At 54.2% G+C, this 19,580-nt stretch overlaps 2 protein-coding genes across 2 annotated transcripts; both read right to left on the bottom strand.

The window, feature by feature from the left end:
• Window positions 1-1,088: 1,088 nt before the first annotated feature.
• Window positions 1,089-5,069, bottom strand: LOC146758176 (coiled-coil domain-containing protein 81-like). The gene is made up of 4 exons (XM_085517372.1): window positions 3,417-5,069; window positions 2,890-3,043; window positions 2,479-2,696; window positions 1,089-2,278 (listed from the first exon to the last, which is right to left on the bottom strand). Exons 1-4 carry the CDS (start codon window positions 3,438-3,440, stop codon window positions 2,249-2,251), a joined length of 426 nt encoding a protein of 141 aa, XP_085373498.1. The 5' UTR covers window positions 3,441-5,069; the 3' UTR covers window positions 1,089-2,248.
• A 4,786-nt stretch (window positions 5,070-9,855) lies between these two features.
• Window positions 9,856-16,041, bottom strand: LOC146758175 (uncharacterized). The gene is made up of 10 exons (XM_085517268.1): window positions 15,894-16,041; window positions 15,676-15,737; window positions 15,220-15,373; window positions 14,770-15,026; window positions 14,484-14,569; window positions 13,865-13,989; window positions 13,291-13,402; window positions 12,541-13,090; window positions 10,613-10,686; window positions 9,856-10,288 (listed from the first exon to the last, which is right to left on the bottom strand). Exons 1-10 carry the CDS (start codon window positions 15,994-15,996, stop codon window positions 9,856-9,858), a joined length of 1,956 nt encoding a protein of 651 aa, XP_085373394.1. The 5' UTR covers window positions 15,997-16,041.
• Between the last annotated feature and the right edge of the window lie 3,539 nt (window positions 16,042-19,580).

Here is a 19,580-nt window from a genome sequence, read left to right as displayed (position 1 = left end):
CATCTGGAGTACTGTGTCCAGGTGTGGAGCCCTCAGTACAAAAAAGATATGGAGATTTTGGAAAGGGTCCAGAGGAGGGCCACAAAGATGATCAGGGGGCTGGAGCACCTCCCCTATGAGGACAGGCTGAGGGAGTTGGGTTTGTTCAGCCTGGAGAAGAGAAGGTTGCGGGGTGACCTCATTGCAGCCTTTCAGTACCTGAAGGGAACTTACTCCCAGGAGGGGAGTAAACTCTTCGAAAGGGCTGATAATAGCAGGACTAGGGGAAATGGTTTTAAGTTGAAGGAGGGAAGATTTAGGTTGGATGTTAGGGGGAAGTTCTTTACTAGAAGGGTGGTTAGGTCCTGGAACAGGCTGCCCAGTGAGGTTGTGGATGCCCCGTCCTTGGAGGTGTTCAAGACCAGGTTGGACAGGGCCCTGGGCAACCTGATCTAGTAAATGTGTATGTTTGGTGGCCCTGCTAGGCAGGGGGGTTGGAACTACATGATCATTGAGGTCCCTTCCAACCCGGGTGATTCTGTGATTCTGTGATCATGGAATGCATTTGGATCAGTGATGCGTTTGGAATCATGGAATCCTAAAATTGCTCAGGTTGGGGAAGAGCTTCGAGGTCCTGCAGTCCAACTGCAGCCCAACCACGGAACCAATGCAGTCTCTCCAGCTGCATCTGCAGCACCTTTCTCCTCTCCAGCAGATCAGCACTCCCTCCCAGCTCGGTGCTGTCTGTGAACTTACTGAGGGCGCACTCAATGCCCTGGCCGAGATCCCTGATCAAGGCGTTCATTAGGAGCGTCCCCAGTGCCGAGCCCTGGGGACACCACTTGTGACCGGCTGCCAGATGTAAAGGCTGCTCTGGGTGTAGAGGCTTGGCTGAGTGCCTGTCTGAAAACAAACCTGCCAGGAACCAAACAAGGCAGAGGAGCCACGATGCCATGTGAGGTATCTGTATGCCTGCCTATGTATCTGCACAGCAGGCCCGGCTGCCCCTGCTTCCCCGCTTTGTGGGAGCTGGGGGGCTGTGACACGGCACAAATGGCAGTGCAGTCGGTAACTCGGGCTATATATATGTATACAGACACATGTGCATATTGTGTTTTGATTGTTTATTTGTATTTAGATGTTTATATTAAGTATGATGTGATGTAGAATAACAAGAGAATACAATATTATAAAGATATATAATTGATATAGATAGATAGATAGATAGATAGATATAATAGATATAGATATATAGAGAGATTTATAATAATATAGGTATAGCAATAATGTTGCTATAGAATAGCAATATTACTAAGCCATGCCATTCTTTACCCCTTGCCTCGAACACTTCCAGCTATAGGGTTTTGCTCCTAAAGAGGCAAGGGGTCTTGGAAGAGTCCACACTCAGTCTCCTTGTTCCTTTGATTTTCTTCAAGGAGGTGGCATGCAGGAATGACACAAATGGGTCTCAATGGCACAAGTGGGACTCAGCAGCTGTTTTGCAGCCTCTAGTGGAGCTCTGACTGTCCTGGGCACAACACACCCACATCAGCGTGGGTAGGGTGTGCCCTTCCTGCGGAGTGGGGCTTTGGTATTTGGAGACTGACTCCTGGGAGACCGACTCCTGGGAGACCCTGTTTCTTTCCTTATGGGTGGCAGAAATGCGGATGTGATGGCGGGGGACTCATGGCTGGTCTCGCCATGAGAAGCCGCTCCTGCCATCTCTTCAGCGGGAGACCCCGCTCCTTCCTTAATGGGTGGCAGCAACCCAGATCTGTCAACAGAGGGCTCCTTGGGCAGGCTGGGATCTACGTGAGATGTTTCCGCTGCCACCTTTTCAGTGGGAGACCCTGTTTTTTCCGTTATGGGTGGCAGCAATCTAGATCTGCTGTGGGAGGACTGCTCGGGCAGGCAGGTCTCACCACAAGATGTTGCTGCTGCCATTTCCTTTGGTTGCTCCTGCGCTTCGCTGATCTTCTTAGCCCTCTGCCTGAGAAGTTTCACTGACTCGAATGCCCAAAGCGCCAGCATGGATGGTTTGCCTGGGATCTCCGTGGATAGGCTAGACGTGGACCCAGAGGACGATGCTGGCTCTTGGCTGCATGAGGCCTTGGCTTCCTGCAGCTCGGGCAGCGCACCCTCACGCTGGGCTTCCTCTGCTCCTCCTTCTTCATCGAGGAACTTGATGCATCTTGTTCGGCCCAGCTCTTCTCGGCTCTCTGTTCCCTCCAGGCCCTGCAGCTGGCAGCTCATTGGCTGCTCTGGGGCTTCAGGCACTGCCCGGATGGGTGGCAGAACACTGAAAGGACAGAGCAGGAGAGGTCCACCTGAGTGGCTGAGATGTGGAGAGGGGCCAGCCCTGTGAACTGGGGGGATCCTGCCGTCCCCATCCCAGCACTCTCAGATGCCCACAAACAAGCAGCGACACTTTAGCGTTAGGGAATGGGCTCTCGTTTGGTCACCCCCACGCACATCTCAGCCCACAGCCTCCAGCCTCACCTGTTGGCAATGCTGTGAATAGAACTTCATTTGGAACGTCAGCCCGTCAATGAGGAGCACTCCGACGTCCTTCAGGACCATGGCCACGTTCTCCCCATTTTGCAGGCGGCCGGAGAGCAGCAACACCGTGCTTTGGATGCACGACTGCGCTGTCTGCCTGTTCTCAAAAGCAGCTGTAGCTACCTGGCTGTACTTCAGGTGCTCCACCTTCCTGGGGGCTGAGAAAATACCAGATACAGGGTTGATGATACGGTTGCTGTTCCACCTAGAACTGCTTCTAAGGGACATCATCCAGAACGGCCCCACGTTTGGACAGGCTCCCCAGAAGGGGAGGTCTGCTTCTGAGAAGGGAGGCGGTGGCCCTGTTTGCCCTGTCCACGAAGCCAGCAGAGATTTAATCCCCCCTCCTACCTGGCAGCGACTCCCTGCGGGCCTTGAGGTGGTGCATAGCTATGAGGTTGCTGGCCAGGTGAAACACGGGCCAGCACAGAGTCACTGTCCTGTCCTCAGTACCGATGTCCTTGGAGATGGTGTCAAAGGAGCCAAAGGTGGGAATCCAGACCCCCTGCGAGTGGAAGAGAAAGGAAAGGCGGAAGCATTACGGGCTGGGATGAAGGCTCATCATCTTCCTCACTAAGCCTTGTCATCTTCCTTGCTGTAAACTTTCAACCCTGCAGGAGGGGCACCCTCCAAACTGGTTCCAGCTGCCCTGTGGACATCTAATCACCCCACTGTTCTCGGGCTGTTCCACCCTTATCTTTATGGCCTTCATCCCCCTTGTTTTTCCACACTCACTGTCTGCACTCCCCATTCTTCTAACAACTTTGACAGAAACCATCTTTCCACTCCCCTGTCCCAGTTTCTGTGACACTTTCTTTCTCTCCCTCACTGTGGGGCCCTTCTATCACCCTTCAGTTCCCCCCTTTTCTTTCACCTACCAGGACTTCCACCTGCTGGATCATTTGATTCTTTCTTGATGTGTTCTGAAATAAGCCCCGCTCTCCACCTTTTCTCTTAGCTCACGCCTCTCCCATACCTCGTATTCCCTTATGGCATCCTGGCACAGACACAAAGAGCACCACCTTCCCACACAAGTCGAACACAAGAGTAGCAAGGTGATGCAAACTAAGAAAAGCTGTTTGAACCATCCTAAAATTGGCAACTAGTAATTTATCCCATAGTCCAGAGAAAGCCATTCCCCAATCAGTGTTATGCCTGCCTACTTCACGTTGCAATACAACTTTGGATAAAGGGGATACCTCCTCTTGGACTGCCCACAGGGCACCTGCATTCTCAGGCATTTCTCAAGCTGCAGAGACGCTCACTATAGCCCTTCACAGCGGTGCTACTTTTAAGACCACGATAAGAGCTCTCACAAAGCTATGGCATCCCATATTACACCTTACCAATGGCTTATTCACCCTTCTTAGCCCACCTTGCATTTTTATACTGGCTCCACATAGTCCTCACTATGCCAGGTGGGAGTTTGAGCTCTCCCATCTCCCCACAGCCACCCAAAGCCTTTACCCGAACAACACTTGCTCATTCTATTACTTCCGTTTTGATACTCATGCCCATTAATCAGAGTCTTATTATTTCCCTTCATAGCGGCCACTGTTTAATATGGCACCTGCCCCTCAGTAAATGGACTCCCTTTGACCGCTTTTATATCTGTACTGAGCAGATGAATTTAGTCACAGGATCCCAGATCACGGTGCTTCCGTCCCTGCCTTTGGTAATCGTGTACAGACCCAGCAATCAAGGAAGTATTATGTTTTTGGAAAGCTACTAATTACACTGCAAAGCAAATTAGTGACCGACTCGTCATTTCTTTATGTTTAACTTTCCATGGAGCACTTTCCTTGACAGACCAAGTAGTTCCTCAGCATCTTGGAATCATCTCCCGTCAAAATACTTTAATGACTGCACGTGCCTGAACAGTTCTACAAGGGAAGCCTCCGGCCACTAAAAAAGGTACCAACATACAGCGATACCCCCCTTTTCTTGGTAGCTCTGAGAACTCAATTTGCCACTGTTGCCCTGGAAGGTACCCTTTCCCATTAGGCCCACTTGTGCCCTGTTCCTGGCACTGGGATCGTACTTTGTAGAGTCCATTTGCCCAGTGTATCCCCTTACCTTCCCTTATAACCAGTGTCCATAAAATACTAAGGGGCAGAAGAATGCGACCATCTGGGCATGCACCCACCTTTCAGCTTGCTCTCTTCCCTTTTAAATCATTAATTGCACTCCTGTCCTCTTTAGAATATTTTACAGGTTTTGACTCAGGTTCAGAGATTTTAAGTTTACCGTCTGGAACTGAAACCTTCTTCAACTGCCTGTTCTGCCACCTGACCCATCATCTTATTCCCTATTTCCTGTACAGTGTTGCCTTTCTGATGTCCTTTACAGCGTATAATAACCATTGGTAGATTTACATCATACTGTTTTCCTTGTGTGTGAGCAATCCTTGCCATTTTCAGATGGCACTATGAGCGTGTGGCACCCCAAAGACATAATTAGCATCGGTCGATATAATTAAGGCTCTTGTCAAGGCAGTTATTCCAGCCTTCTGAGGGGAAGTCCCCACAGCTAATGGTAGTGCTTCCATTACCTGCTCAGTAACAGTTACTGCATATCCTGCCTTGCAGCCTCCTTGTCTCACAAAACTGCAGCTGTCAGGAAACCAGGAACTTCTGCATCTTCTAAGGGTTCATCCTTCAGGTCCGACGGACCGGCAGCAACGTGCAGCTTCAGTTGTTTCAAAGCAGTCACGTAATACTGATTCTCCATGAGGTCTGCTAAGGAAAGATACTGGGTTGACAATATTAGGAACAATTATTTCTTTGGGGTGAGAGCCAATGTCCCGCTTTGCCTCCAATACAGTCAACAATGTAGGAGATATTAAAACCGGGATCCTTTGGCCCAGTGTAGATTTATGGGCTTTTTGAATATCGAGCATCAGAGCAGCCACCGCCCTCAGGCACCATGGCCATCCCGTACTCATTTCATCAGGCTGTCTGGAGTCCGTAGCCGTGTATCCATAGTCAGCACCCTCCTGCCATTACTGGGAACGTATGGAGTTCCTTGGCAGTCTGTGGTGCAGAGGTTTGGCAAATGGTTTCTTTCCTGGCAGTCCTTACTGTGGGAACACAAGAAGGACTGCACGGAGCAGCAGCTGCGGAGCAAGATAAACAGCACAAGAACCAAGGACACCTCGAGGAGAAGAAAGAATGGATGGCGGCTCTGGTTGGATAAGAGCCCACATGAATGGTTGCAGAATGTTGGTGCAATGTTCCGTTGGCGTGTAGGGTGAACGAGAAAGCCAGAAAAAGAAAACTTGTGAAGGTACAGAAGTGATGTGAGGGGGATCTGCTGGGATGGGGGGAAGCCACACGGGGTGGTGGGGCAGTGAAAGGATGCCTACGGGAAGGCTAAGGGGCACTCTGGGGAAGCTGTGGGGCAGAGCCACACCTAGGAGCTGCCTTTACCCAACACAGTGCTGGTGCTGGAACTGCTGCTGGCCACGGGCCGTGGGCAGTGATGGGGCTGTTCCAGGGCTGCACTAGGATGGCTCTGGGGGCTGCTGTGGGGCAGCAGGTGATGAATCTGTCCTGCACACGGGACTCCCCCATAGCCCCTTAGACTTCCATCTTGCCCCCAGGATGTGGGCGAGATGAGGGTCTAGGGCATATAGAGAGTGCTGTTCTACAGCAACCCCAGAGCCACTCTACAGTACCCCCTGAATGACCCAGGAACAGACCCAGCACTGTCCACAGCCTCATCTGGGCTTATGGGGTTATGGGTCATGTGGAGCCTTGGGGTCACGTGGAGTTATATGGGGTTATGGGGTCATGTGTGGTGATAGATCAGGGCTCCACCTTTGGGCCACAGGGAACCCCAATTTCCTCTCAGGAAGAACTCAATACATGCACTCCAACACTGACCCACATCCCCCATTCTCACCCCAAACCACTCTCTACATGCCCCCGGGCCCCCTACGCCACATCTGTGCCCTACACCTTTTCCAGCACTGCATTCCCCTCCTGCAGCAGCCCCTCCTGTCCCAGCACCGTGCTGCTGGATGGGATCTGGAAGGATACGGGGGTGAAGAGGGGCCCCAGCAGGGCTCTGGGAGTCCTTGAATGGTGATGGGGGTCCTGTCAGGCTAGCAATGGGGAAGGCGTACTGGGTCTGAGGAAGTCCTGGAAGGGTTCTGGGGCTCTGTGGGGGTTGCGGGGTGGCTACAGGTTCTTGGATGGGAAATACTGACGGGTATTGGGGCATTCAGGGAATTATGGGCGGGCTGTCGTGGGAAAGAAAGGGTAACCTTCTGGAAAGCAAGGGGCAGCCACGGGGATGGAAGGAACACCTACTGCAATGCAATGGTAATCTGGGCCGAGGCCAGGGGATAGCCAGGGGAAGAACAGGAAACATAGCTGAGTTCTTCTTCTTTCAAATCACAGAGTCAGAGAACCACAGAATGACCCAGGTTGGAAGGGGCATCAAAGATCATGAAGCTCCAACCCCCCTGCCTGGCAGGGCCACCAAACTTCCATGTTTACTAGATCAGGTTACCCAGGGCCCCATCCAGTCTGGCCTTGGACACCTCCAGGGATGGAGCATCCACAATGTCCCTGGGCAGCCTGTTCCAAGACCTCACCACTCTCCTAGTAAAGAAATCCCTATCTTCTACTTAACAGCTTTGCTGCAAAACTGCCAGAGGAGCTGTAGTCCCACCACCCGTCTCCTGCCTGTGTCAGAAAGAGCTGCACATCAGCCGGGTGCAATTGCCATTCAAAAGCCAGCTCCATCATTGCACTCACATCACCATCCCCTTCAGCATCTGGAACAGACACAGACAGCCAGGCCCTTGTACAGGAACCATTCCTACACAGCCAGGGAAGTCCTTCGCTGTCTTAAGATGCGAGCATCAGAGGAAGAGCTTAAAAGCCTTCAAAACAGGCTACCATGGCACCAACTGTGGAAGCTCAACACACCTTCTTAAGAAGCAGCAAGAGGAACAAATGCACCTGGCTGCTGGAGAGGGCTGTGCTGCATCTCCTGCTGCCACCCTTGGCTTGTCATCGTGCTGCCCAAACTCAGCACGCTCTGAAGGGCCGCAGACTTGCAGGAAAGAACAGAGAGCAAAGAGCTCTGCCTGCATTCCCTGTCAGCACCCAGAGATGAGCCGTACAGCCCTTGCTCTCAGCACACACACCTCCTCTCTCTTACCAGCTGCTTGCATTCCTGCACAGCGCTGCTCAAAGCCCTCCTCCAGTTCTCCCTTCACAACACAATACGCAGCCTCTCCCCAGCCACGAGCTCTGGGCTGTTTGATGCCTGTGCCATCAGCGGGACCTGCAGAACAAACCTTGGGCTTCAGAGCTTGGAGGAGACAAGCGCTCTGTCTAGGAACATCCACCATCCAAAGCACTTTAAAGAAGCAGCTTCTTGAAAGCCCTGGATCTCTGTGACACATCAGGAGATGCTGAACTCAACCCGCAGCCCTCTCCACAACGGAAGGGCTCTTCACAACCAGCTGGAGGGGGAGCAAAGACCGTCTCAAGATCTCCAGTCCAACTTCAAGGCCATCAGCCTTCTTGGGCTGTAGCTGTCCAGACCCTGAGGTTGGAGGGCACTTGACCTCCAGTTCCTCTTGGCCTCTGCTCATCTAGACTCCCTCTTTCTTGGCCTCCATGCCTCAGTTTGGCCTCAGGACTACTAAGCTGCAAGGCCTCTTGGCCAGGCTCTTAGCCTCTCTCCAGGCTATTTTACCTGAAGGCCTCTAAGCCTCCTGGGCAACCTCTAGGCCTTCAGGCCTCCCTCTATGCTTCCAGAGCAGCTTGCAGGCATCTGTGCCTCCAGACGTGTTCTCCATCACCCCTCTAAGCCTTCCTTTGTGCCTTAAATACTCATGGACTCGTGGTCTCTTTATTGGCCTCCCTCTGTGCATCAGGCCCCCAAAACCTCAGTGCTTCCAGTCCAGCCCATTGGTACCTCGGCTCAGCTGGTGCTGCTGCAGGCAGTGCTTCCCGTGCCTGCCCAGCCTGCAGCCAGCACACAACCTTAGCGGCCGCCTGCTGCTCACATACAAGCACAAGTGCTGCTGGAGAATCAGAGCAAAGCACAGCCTGAATCACTGCTACCTTGCACTATGGAATGGCTGAGATGCACCACGGCCTCACCTGCTGCCTTCTTGGAAGGGGAGGTTCAGCAGCTCCACTCGTCAGCAAGTCCTCCAGAAACCTCCTTCTTTCTTCCTGAGCAGGAGACTGGACGCTGAAACCTTCTCCAAAGCCATTATTAAACAGTACCTGGACCTGAAGCCCCAGAAGAAAACACAGTTCAGATCCAAGACCACAAAACTGTCATATTCTAATCCAATACAATTCCAATTCTGATTCAAACTTCAGAGCTAGCATTTCACCCACTCTGCTATGGAAGGGGGAAGGGAGGGGCAAAGGGAATGGGGAAGCGAGGGAGAGCCTTCTTGACCCCACATGCCCCTACAACCCACCCTATAGCCCCATACATCCCCTATAGCCCTGTATCCCACTAGAATCTTCTTACTGCCCACCCACAGCCCCCTAGAAACACGTATCCCCCATAATCCTCCTATAACCTACCCAGAGCACCCTACAGGCCCCACTTAGAACCTTAGAGCTCCCCCACAGCCCTACAGAGCACCCCAGCCCCCCAGCTCCCTACAGTCCCCTATATCCTCCCCAGAGCCCCCGCTGTCCCATAGCCTCCTATACCACTTCATTAGTTCCACACAACTTTCTAGAACCCCATAGCCCCCCTGTGGCCACTAGGAAGCTCCCCATAGTCCCATATACACCTACATCTACCCCTGAAGCCCCCCTAGCACCCTACAGCCCCAGATCCTCCTCTATAAGCCCCGCACAGCCCTATATCCCTCTTCAGCATCCTCAGTGCTCCCTATAGCCCCAGATCTCTCCTGACAGCCCCCTCACACCTTTCTATATTCCCACAACAGCTACCTACATCCCCATATCCCCCTACAGCCACCGGCAGACCACACATTCCCCTCACACCTACCCATTTCCTCATATCCCTTGGTATCCCCACACAGCCCACTACAACCCCATATCCCCCACTATTCACCTATATATCCATCCCACTGCCCCCCACAGCCCCACATTACCCTACACTCTCCCTACAGCCCCATATTACCCCATAGTCCTCCCACAGCCTCCTAAACTCCCCCAGTGCCCCCACTCCTCCCTCACTGCCCCCTACACCCACAGCCCACCTCAGCCCCGGGGGGCACCGGGAGCAGCGCTGGACGCCTCGGGGGGGGGGCACCGCCCGGATGCGGGCAGCAGCGCTGCGGCCGTTAAGGCCCCGAGTCCTTCAACCGCTCCAAATCCCCGCATCCCACGCCGGAGGGGAGGGCAGGGCAGGGCAGGGCGGGCCGCTTCGGGCCGCGCACGGTTCCTCGCCCTGGCCCGGACCCGACCTCCCGCACACCTCCGGCGCCGCCGTCCTCAGCACCGCTCCCGTCGTGCCGCGGTTCCGTCTCGGTGCTGCCCGGACAGCTCCGGCGCGCAGCGGCTGCAGCGGCGCTGCCGTGAAGGGCGGCCCTGGCTGCGGCAGCGGCTTCAGCCGAATGAAGTAACAGCCAGGCGGCCCCGAGCCACAAGATGACGGCTGCTCCCGCGCGCGGAGCCTCAGCCAATCTGCCCCACACCTGAAGATTTGCCTGGGGATGATGTGGTCAAAGCGCAGGATCCGGCTCTTGGTCTTGTTGAACCTCATCCCAATGGGTTCAGCCCAGCCATCCAGCCTGTCCAGATCATTATGTGCTTACCACGGTGGAGGCAACCGCTGGGCGGCTTGAAACATATGCAGTATCCCATCATGCAGTACTGTCCTCTAAACACCATATTAGGTCTCAAGAAAAAATTCTTGTGGCTACATGGCACCCCAGAAAGAACTGAGTCAGATAATGGGGCTCTGATGACCAGTGCTGCCCTCTGGTGCCCAGTGAAGAAATATCTAGATCACTTATCAGGATGGCAATTGATTGGCAATTGCAACGGCAACGGCAGGTCCCCTTCAAGCAGGAGAGCATGCAGAAAGCAGCGTTGCAACTTTTAGGCCCAGTTACTCCAAGCTGATCACTTTCTCCCCCAGTTCCTCATTGGCTGAGTACTTCAGGATCACAATCTCCCCGAAAAAGACCTAGGGGTCCTGATAGATGAGAAACTTAACATGAGCCAGCAGTGCGCTCTGGCAGCCCGAAAAGCAAATGGGATCCTGGGCTCCATCAGGAGAGGGGTGGTCAGCAGGGATAGGGAGGTGATCGTCCCTCTCTACTCTGCTCTTGTGAGGCCCCATCTGGAGTACTGTGTCCAGGTGTGGAGCCCTCAGTACAAAAAAGATATGGAGATTTTGGAAAGGGTCCAGAGGAGGGCCACAAAGATGATCAGGGGGCTGGAGCACCTCCCCTATGAGGACAGGCTGAGGGAGTTGGGTTTGTTCAGCCTGGAGAAGAGAAGGTTGCGGGGTGACCTCATTGCAGCCTTTCAGTACCTGAAGGGAACTTACTCCCAGGAGGGGAGTAAACTCTTCGAAAGGGCTGATGATAGCAGGACTAGGGGAAATGGTTTTAAGTTGAAGGAGGGAAGATTTAGGTTGGATGTTAGGGGAAAGTTCTTTACTAGAAGGGTGGTTAGGTCCTGGAACAGGCTGCCCAGTGAGGTTGTGGATGCCCCGTCCTTGGAGGTGTTCAAGACCAGGTTGGACAGGGCCCTGGGCAACCTGATCTAGTAAATGTGTATGTTTGGTGGCCCTGCTAGGCAGGGGGGTTGGAACTACATGATCCTTGAGGTCCCTTCCAACCCGGGTGATTCTGTGATTCTGTGATCATGGAATGCATTTGGATCAGTGATGCGTTTGGAATCATGGAATCCTAAAATTGCTCAGGTTGGGGAAGAGCTTCGAGGTCCTGCAGTCCAACTGCAGCCCAACCACGGAACCAATGCAGTCTCTCCAGCTGCATCTGCAGCACCTTTCTCCTCTCCAGCAGATCAGCACTCCCTCCCAGCTCGGTGCTGTCTGTGAACTTACTGAGGGCGCACTCAATGCCCTGGCCGAGATCCCTGATCAAGGCGTTCATTAGGAGCGTCCCCAGTGCCGAGCCCTGGGGACACCACTTGTGACCGGCTGCCAGATGTAAAGGCTGCTCTGGGTGTAGAGGCTTGGCTGAGTGCCTGTCTGAAAACAAACCTGCCAGGAACCAAACAAGGCAGAGGAGCCACGATGCCATGTGAGGTATCTGTATGCCTGCCTATGTATCTGCACAGCAGGCCCGGCTGCCCCTGCTTCCCCGCTTTGTGGGAGCTGGGGGGCTGTGACACGGCACAAATGGCAGTGCAGTCGGTAACTCGGGCTATATATATGTATACAGACACATGTGCATATTGAGTTTTGATTGTTTATTTGTATTTAGATGTTTATATTAAGTATGATGTGATGTAGAATAACAAGAGAATACAATATTATAAAGATATATAATTGATATAGATAGATAGATATAATAGATATAGATATATAGAGAGATTTATAATAATATAGGTATAGCAACAATGTTGCTATAGAATAGCAATATTACTAAGCCATGCCATTCTTTACCCCTTGCCTCGAACACTTCCAGCTATAGGGTTTTGCTCCTAAAGAGGCAAGGGGTCTTGGAAGAGTCCACACTCAGTCTCCTTGTTCCTTTGATTTTCTTCAAGGAGGTGGCATGCAGGAATGACACAAATGGGTCTCAATGGCACAAGTGGGACTCAGCAGCTGTTTTGCAGCCTCTAGTGGAGCTCTGACTGTCCTGGGCACAACACACCCACATCAGCGTGGGTAGGGTGTGCCCTTCCTGCGGAGTGGGGCTTTGGTATTTGGAGACTGACTCCTGGGAGACCCTGTTTCTTTCCTTATGGGTGGCAGAAATGCGGATGTGATGGCGGGGGACTCATGGCTGGTCTCGCCATGAGAAGCCGCTCCTGCCATCTCTTCAGCGGGAGACCCCGCTCCTGCCTTAATGGGTGGCAGCAACCCAGATCTGACAACAGAGGGCTCCTTGGGCAGGCTGGGATCTACGTGAGATGTTTCCGCTGCCACCTTTTCAGTGGGAGACCCTGTTTTTTCCGTTATGGGTGGCAGCAATCTAGATCTGCTGTGGGAGGACTGCTCGGGCAGGCAGGTCTCACCACAAGATGTTGCTGCTGCCATTTCCTTTGGTTGCTCCTGCGCTTTGCTGATCTTCTTAGCCCTTTTCCTGAGAAGTTTCACCGAGTCGCATGCCCGAAGCGCCAGCGTGGATGGTTTGCCTGGGGTCTCTGAGGATAGGCTGGACGCGGACCCAGAGGACGATGCTGGCTCTTGGCTGCACGAGGCCTTGGCTTCCTGCAGCTTGGGCAGCGCACCCTCACGCTGGGCTTCCTCTGCTCCTCCTTCTTCATCGAGGAACTTGATGCGTCTTGTTCGGCCCAGCCCTTCTCGGCTCTCTGTTCCCTCCAGGCCCTGCAGCTGGCAGCTCATTGGCTGCTCTGGGGCTTCAGGCACTGCCCGGATGGGTGGCAGAACACTGAAAGGACAGAGTGGGAGAGGTCCGCCTGAGTGGCTGAGATGTGGAGAGGGGCCAGCCCTGTGAACTGGGGGGATCCTGGCGTCCCCATCCCAGCACTCTCGGGCGCCCACAAACAAGCAGCGACCCTTTGGCGTTAGGGAATGGGCTCTCGTTGGGTCACCCCCACGCACATCCCAGCCCACAGCCTCCAGCCTCACCTGTTGGCAATGCTCTCCCTCCGCAGTCTGTTCTTTATCCTTCGCAACTGCTCTCCATCAACAGTTGCAGTGCTCAGGCGTCTAATATATGTTGGAGTGTTGTCAAATCTCACTGCAGTTGGGAAGGAAGAGGAGATTCACCGTCAAGCCTTTGGCTCGCTCACATGCAGCACTCAGGCCTGTTCCCAGAACCCGCCCTGAAACCATCTCTGTCTCTACTCCCCCTCTCTGCAGTTCAGCTCTGTTTTGGGCTGCAGGAGGGACGCTGGCTTTGGGAAAGAGGAGCTGGCTGGTGACAAGAAGGTGGCAGGGTGACTTTTGAGGTCCCTGTCCTTCCACTGTGGGAGGGCAGGGCCTGAGATCCCCACATCCTCCTGCCATAGCCAGGGATGGGGGTACGTCACACCCAGCACCTTCCTTTTGGACAGGCCAACCACAACCTAAGGGGAAAAGGCCGTGCTGAGCCAGCAGGAAGGTTTGATGCAAGTGAGAGCCCTGGGATGAAGGTCAGCAAGGGTCTGCCCACCACCAGTTGATTGCCCGTGCTGTGGAAAGGAGCTGGAAGCCACTTCACCTTTCTTGGCCCCAGTAAGAGGTGGCAAAGTCTCTTCTTTTGTTGACTTCTGTGACCCAGACAAGCTCCCGGAGGACTTGCGCTGTATCAGGGGCGGCAGTTTGGGGACCAACTCCATTTGGAACCTGTAAGCGAGGAGAAGGCAGTGAGCGGTGTGACGCAGTGCAACAGCAATCCTTGCTGCTCTCTCTGCTTGTCTGCTCACAGGCACGTTTTCATGCCGCATGAAGGCTTTCTAAAGCCACTAGCACGGTCACTTGGGATAGGAGGAGGGGAAACAGTTTCAGGCAGAAAGAGGGAAGACTGGCTGGGATGGGAGGAAGAAGGTTTTAGCTGGAGGGTGGCGAGGCACTGGGATGTCTTGCCCAGAGAGGTGCTGGGTGCCTGGATAGGCATTCAAGGCCTGGCTGGACCAGCCTCAGAGCAACCTCATTTGGAGGCAGGTGTCCCTGTTGTCCGCAGGGCAGTGGGACCGGGTGCCCTTTTCGGGTTCCTTCCTGCTCCAATCGTTCTGTGATTCTCTGGCACATCCTCCTGGGCAGGACACTGACGGACACGAGGCACAAGCGCTACAGAATGAGAGCTGAGCAGCTGCATCAAGCAGCAGAAAAATACTCACTTGGGTAAGACGACAAGGCATTTTGAGAACACCAGGGAAGCCACTGGTTTCACACGGGACACCCCCATGTCCATCAGCGAGGGGGCCTGCAAGGGAGGAACAGGGAGGTTGTGGGATGTCCTGGTCATGGCTGAGGCACTGGGGACACGAGGAGCCCGAGGCAGGGAGAGCTGACAGCACCGCCACACCTGCACAGCTCGAGCAGCTGCCCAGGTCCTGGTGAGCCGTGTGCGGGCTGAGTGAGGCTGATGGTACTGCCCAGGCTATGGAGAAACCTACGGCTCACCTTGCGAACGGCTCCCCTGAAGTTCTCTTTCCCCAACAGCTTCTCCAGGAAGTCATAATAGAACTTCATTTGGAAAGTCAGCCCGTCAATAAGGAGCACTCCGACATCCTTCAGGACCATGGCCACGTTCTCCCCATTCTGCAGGCAACTGGAGAGCAGCGACACCGTGCTTTGGATGCACGACTTCACTGTCTGCCAGCTCACAGAGGCGGCTGCAGCCACCTGGCTGCAGTGCAGGGGCTCCACCTTCCTTTCGACTGAGAAAATACCAGATACAGGGTTGATGATACGGTTGCTGTTCCACCTAGAACTGCTTCTAAGGGACATCATCCAGATTGGCCCCGCGTTTGGACAGGCTCCCCAGAAGGGGAGGTCTGCTTCTGAGAAGGGAGGCGGTGGCCCTGTTTGCCCTGTCCACGAAGCCAGCAAGGGTTTAATCCCCCCTCCTACCTGGCAGGGACCCCCTGCGGGCCTTGAGGTGGTGCATAGCTATGAGGTTGCTGGCCAGGTGAAACACGGGCCAGCACAGGGTCACAGTCCCGTCCTCCATCCTGATCTCCCTGGAGATGATGTCAAAGGTGCCGAAGGTGGGAATCCAGACCCCCTGCGAGTGGAGGAGGAAGAGAGGGAGGACACGTTACGGGCTGGCTGGAGGAAGAGCTGGAGGTGGTCCTTTGCGGGGACAGATCTCAGGAGCCCCCTCCTGCTGTTCAGAGGCACAAGCCAGGGCAGCGGGGACGGCTTTGGGGCTGCACAGCCCTCTCCTTCCCCTCGCCCTCCCTCCCAAATGCAGCTCAGCAGGGAAACACGGGGTAAGCTTCCTGCTGTGTGTGCAGGGGAAGACTCAGAGGAAGTCCAGGCTGAGCCGGACAGGGCGAGGAGGAACCCGGCAGCCAACAAACGCACCTTGTGCACCAGGAGACTCTCGTGTACCAAGGCGGCCACCGCATCCCAGACGGCAACTCGCTCTGCAGATCAAAGGAAAAGCAGGTCACACTCTGCACCTGCCGCTTCCCGGCACCCCTCCCACTGCTGGGCAGGAGGGAGGTGGCAGATGTAAAGTGCCATCTCCATCCCAAGACTGGCTGCAGCACCGCTCCCGTGGTGGCTGCGGGCCCGTGTACCTTTGGTATTAGCGCATGTTTGTCCAGAGGCAAGGCCCGCCCTGGGGCCGTTCTCACTCATCCCGGGTTGCTCCTTCTCGGCACCGGCCATGCTGGAGCTCATCCTTCAGATGCGTCTGCTCTGTACCAGATGCTCCTTCAGGATGCAGGACCCTCCTCCGTGCTCTGCCTTCACCCCCCTCCAGGGTGGCCGTGTCACAAACGTCACCACGGCAACGTGGTGACATCATGGCCAGCTGCCCATTATGATGCTGGCACTGCTGCCTGCCCCGCCTGACAGTGCTGACCCATCTCTGCTTTCTCCCTCTCCTGGAGCTGTGAGTTGAGGGGTGACCCTGGGGCGAGGACGGGGCTGGGATGTGTGGCTGTTCTCTCAGTTCCATGGGCCTTGGGGACACCGCGGGGGCTGCTGTTGGGCTCCCTCCTGATATTGGTGGGCAATGGGCAGGGGAAGGAGGCAATGGGGGGCAGTTGGGGCTGAGCAGGCTACAGGACCGTGACTTGGCCACGTTGTTCTAGCGCTCACAATGGGCCCCTGCACCACAGGGCACTTGGGGGACGCTGGGTGTCTCCGCAGCCCTGAGGACCGGGCATCAGGGGCTGGGAATTAATTGATGGCATAGTCATGATGGCATTAATTGATGACTGTCTGTGGCCTGTTCCAGGGGACCTGGGCACTGTCACCTCCAGCCCTTCCCTTGCACTCCATGAAGCTGTGCAGAGGAACGGATCTGGAGGGGGCAGGCCCTATGGATGGCCCAGATTCATCATTAAGGTGGGACAGGGGCTGTGGCTTCTGTCCCCAGGGGACTCAACGTCCTGCCCTGGGTCTCTTGGCTGCTGCCAGTCCTTCTCCTGCCCTGAGTCCCTGGGGACAAACCCTGCAGGGACAAGGCTCCTCCTTGCCAGTGCTGCCCTCTGACATCCTCTGGTGCCCAGTGAAGACCCTGATAATCAGTGACATCCCATGATGATCAATAAATCCCTCAGCAAAGCTACACGCTGCGTGTCTGTGTCCTTGTTCTCATGCTCAGCAGGGACAGCTGGGATCTGTCCTTGCCTGGCTGTGGCCACCTCAAAGTGCCGGGAGCCTTCCCCAGCTCCATGCCATGCACACCATGTCCTGCACCCCTGTGGCCTTCCCCACCCTGTCGCATCACCTGCTCCAAAGTCCTAAAGGATGGAGCTCCTCATGCTGCCAAGCAGCCCCAATAACCTCCCTCTGCTCTCTCTCAGCGCCTCCATACAGTTCCTCCCAAACCTGTTACACTTTGATCCACTTCTGCATGGACACAGTGTGACCACGTCACCCTCCTTTTAGCCGCTCTCTTATTGCAGACACTTGGCCCTCCTTTGGGTCTGCTTTATGCCTCTTGTGTCAGAGCCCCAACCCCATTACCCAAAGTCCGCATATCCCCTCCCACAGACACCTCCAATCTCCCGATGACCAACGAAGCCCTCTGATGACCAGTGACACCCCTTCTCGATCACTGAAGCCTTCTGATGGTCAATGAACATCTCTGACAACCAGTGGAGCCCTCTGACAACCAACAAAGCCTTCAGATGACCACATTCATTTCCTCTGGACACGCTCCAAGGTTGTGATGTCTTCCTTGCAGTGAGGGGCCCAAAAGTGGACACAGCACGGGAGGTGCGGCCTCATCAGAGATGAGTATAAGGGGACAATCACTGCCCCGCTCCTGCTGCCAATGCTGTTTCTGATACAAGCCAGGATGCTGTTGGCCTTCTTGGCCTGCTGGGCACACCAATGGCTCAAGTTCAGCCAAGCATCGATCACTGCCCCCAGGTCCAGGTCCTCTACGCAGCCTTCCAGCCACTCTGCCCCACACCTGAAGATTTGCCTGGGGATGATGTGGTCAAAGCGCAGGATCCGGCTCTTGGTCTTGTTGAACCTCATCCCAATGGGTTCAGCCCAGCCATCCAGCCTGTCCCGATCATTATGTGCTTACCACGGTGGAGGCAACCGCTGGGCGGCTTGAAACATATGCAGTATCCCATCATGCAGTACTGTCCTCTAAACACCATATTAGGTCTCAAGAAAAAATTCTTGTGGCTACGTGGCACCCCAGAAAGAACTGAGTCAGATAATGGGGCTCTGATGACCAGTGCTGCCCTCTGGTGCCCAGTGAAGAAATATCTAGATCACTTATCAGGATGGCAATTGATTGGCAATTGCAACGGCAGGTCCCCTTCAAGCAGGAGAGCATGCAGAAAGCAGCGTTGCAACTTTTAGGCCCAGTTACTCCAAGCTGATCACTTTCTCCCCCAGTTCCTCATTGGCTGAGTACTTCAGGTTCACAATCTCCCCGACTCTGCACTAAACATACTGGATCCCCTTCCCTTCCCTTCCCCATAGCACATTGCAAAGGAAGACCTCCAAGGCCAAAATCCAGCCTGCCAGGTGCCCTGCCAGGCCAAAAAGCAGTGTGCCAATCCAGGGGCTTGGAAAGCAGAACAAGGGAGAAGTTAGGAATAGCGTAGGCGTAGGCTTGGGGTTGGGCTTGGGCTTAGGCGGGATGTTCGATGTGTACCGTAAGGGAATTTGATTCTAGGGCAGTGCAGTCAGTAACTCTGGCTATATATATGTATACAGACACACGTGCATATTGTGTTTTGATTATTGTTTATTTGTATTTAGATGTTTATATTAGCTATGATGTAGTGCTGTAGAATAGAAAGAGAATACAACATTATATAGTTAATATAGATATATAATAGATATAGATATAGATAGATATAATAGATACAGATATATAGATTTATAATAATATAGGTATAGCAATAATGTTGCTATAGAATAGCAATAATACTAAGCCATGCCATTCTTTACCCCTTGCCTCGAACACTTCCAGCTATAGGGTTTTGCTCCTAAAGAGGCAAGAGGTCTTGGAAGAGTCCACACTCAGTCTCCTTGTTCCTTTGATTTTCTTCAAGGAGGTGGCATGCAGGAATGACACAAATGGGTCTCAATGGAATAAGTGGGACTCAGCAGCTGTTTTGCAGCCTCTAGTGGAGCTCTGACTGTCCTGGGCACAACACACCCACATCAGCGTGGGAATGTGTGCCCTTCCTGCGGAGTGGGGCTGTGGTATTTGGAGTCTGACTCCTGGGAGACCCTGTTTCTTTCCTTATGGGTGGCAGAAATGTGCATGTGATGGCGGGGGACTCATGGCTGGTCTCGCCATGAGAAGCCGCTCCTGCCATCTCTTCAGCGGGAGACCCCGCTCCTTCCTTAATGGGTGGCAGCAACCCAGATCTGACAACAGAGGGCTCCTTGGGCAGGCTGGGATCTACGTGAGATGTTTCTGCTGCCGCCTTTTCAGTGGGAGACCCTGTTTTTTCCGTTATGGGTGGCAGCAATCTAGATCTGCTGTGGGAGGACTGCTCGGGCAGGCAGGTCTCACCACAAGATGTTGCTGCTGCCATTTACTTTGGTTGCTCCTGCGCTTCGCTGATCTTCTTAGCCCTCTGCCTGAGAAGTTTCACTGACTCGAATGCCCAAAGCGCCAGCATGGATGGTTTGCCTGGGATCTCCGTGGATAGGCTGGACGTGGACCCAGAGGACGATGCTGGCTCTTGGCTGCATGAGGCCTTGGCTTCCTGCAGCTCGGGCAGCGCACCCTCACGCTGGGCTTCCTCTGGTCCTCCTTCTTCATCGAGGAACTT

Source organism: Coturnix japonica, chromosome 16 (genome assembly GCF_054131305.1).
Source record: "Coturnix japonica strain WE chromosome 16, WE-NBRP24, whole genome shotgun sequence".
In the NCBI taxonomy this organism is placed as follows: Eukaryota; Metazoa; Chordata; class Aves; order Galliformes; family Phasianidae; genus Coturnix; species Coturnix japonica.
Note: the sequence above shows the minus strand (reverse complement) of the source record. Positions and strands in the feature narration are given on the sequence as shown.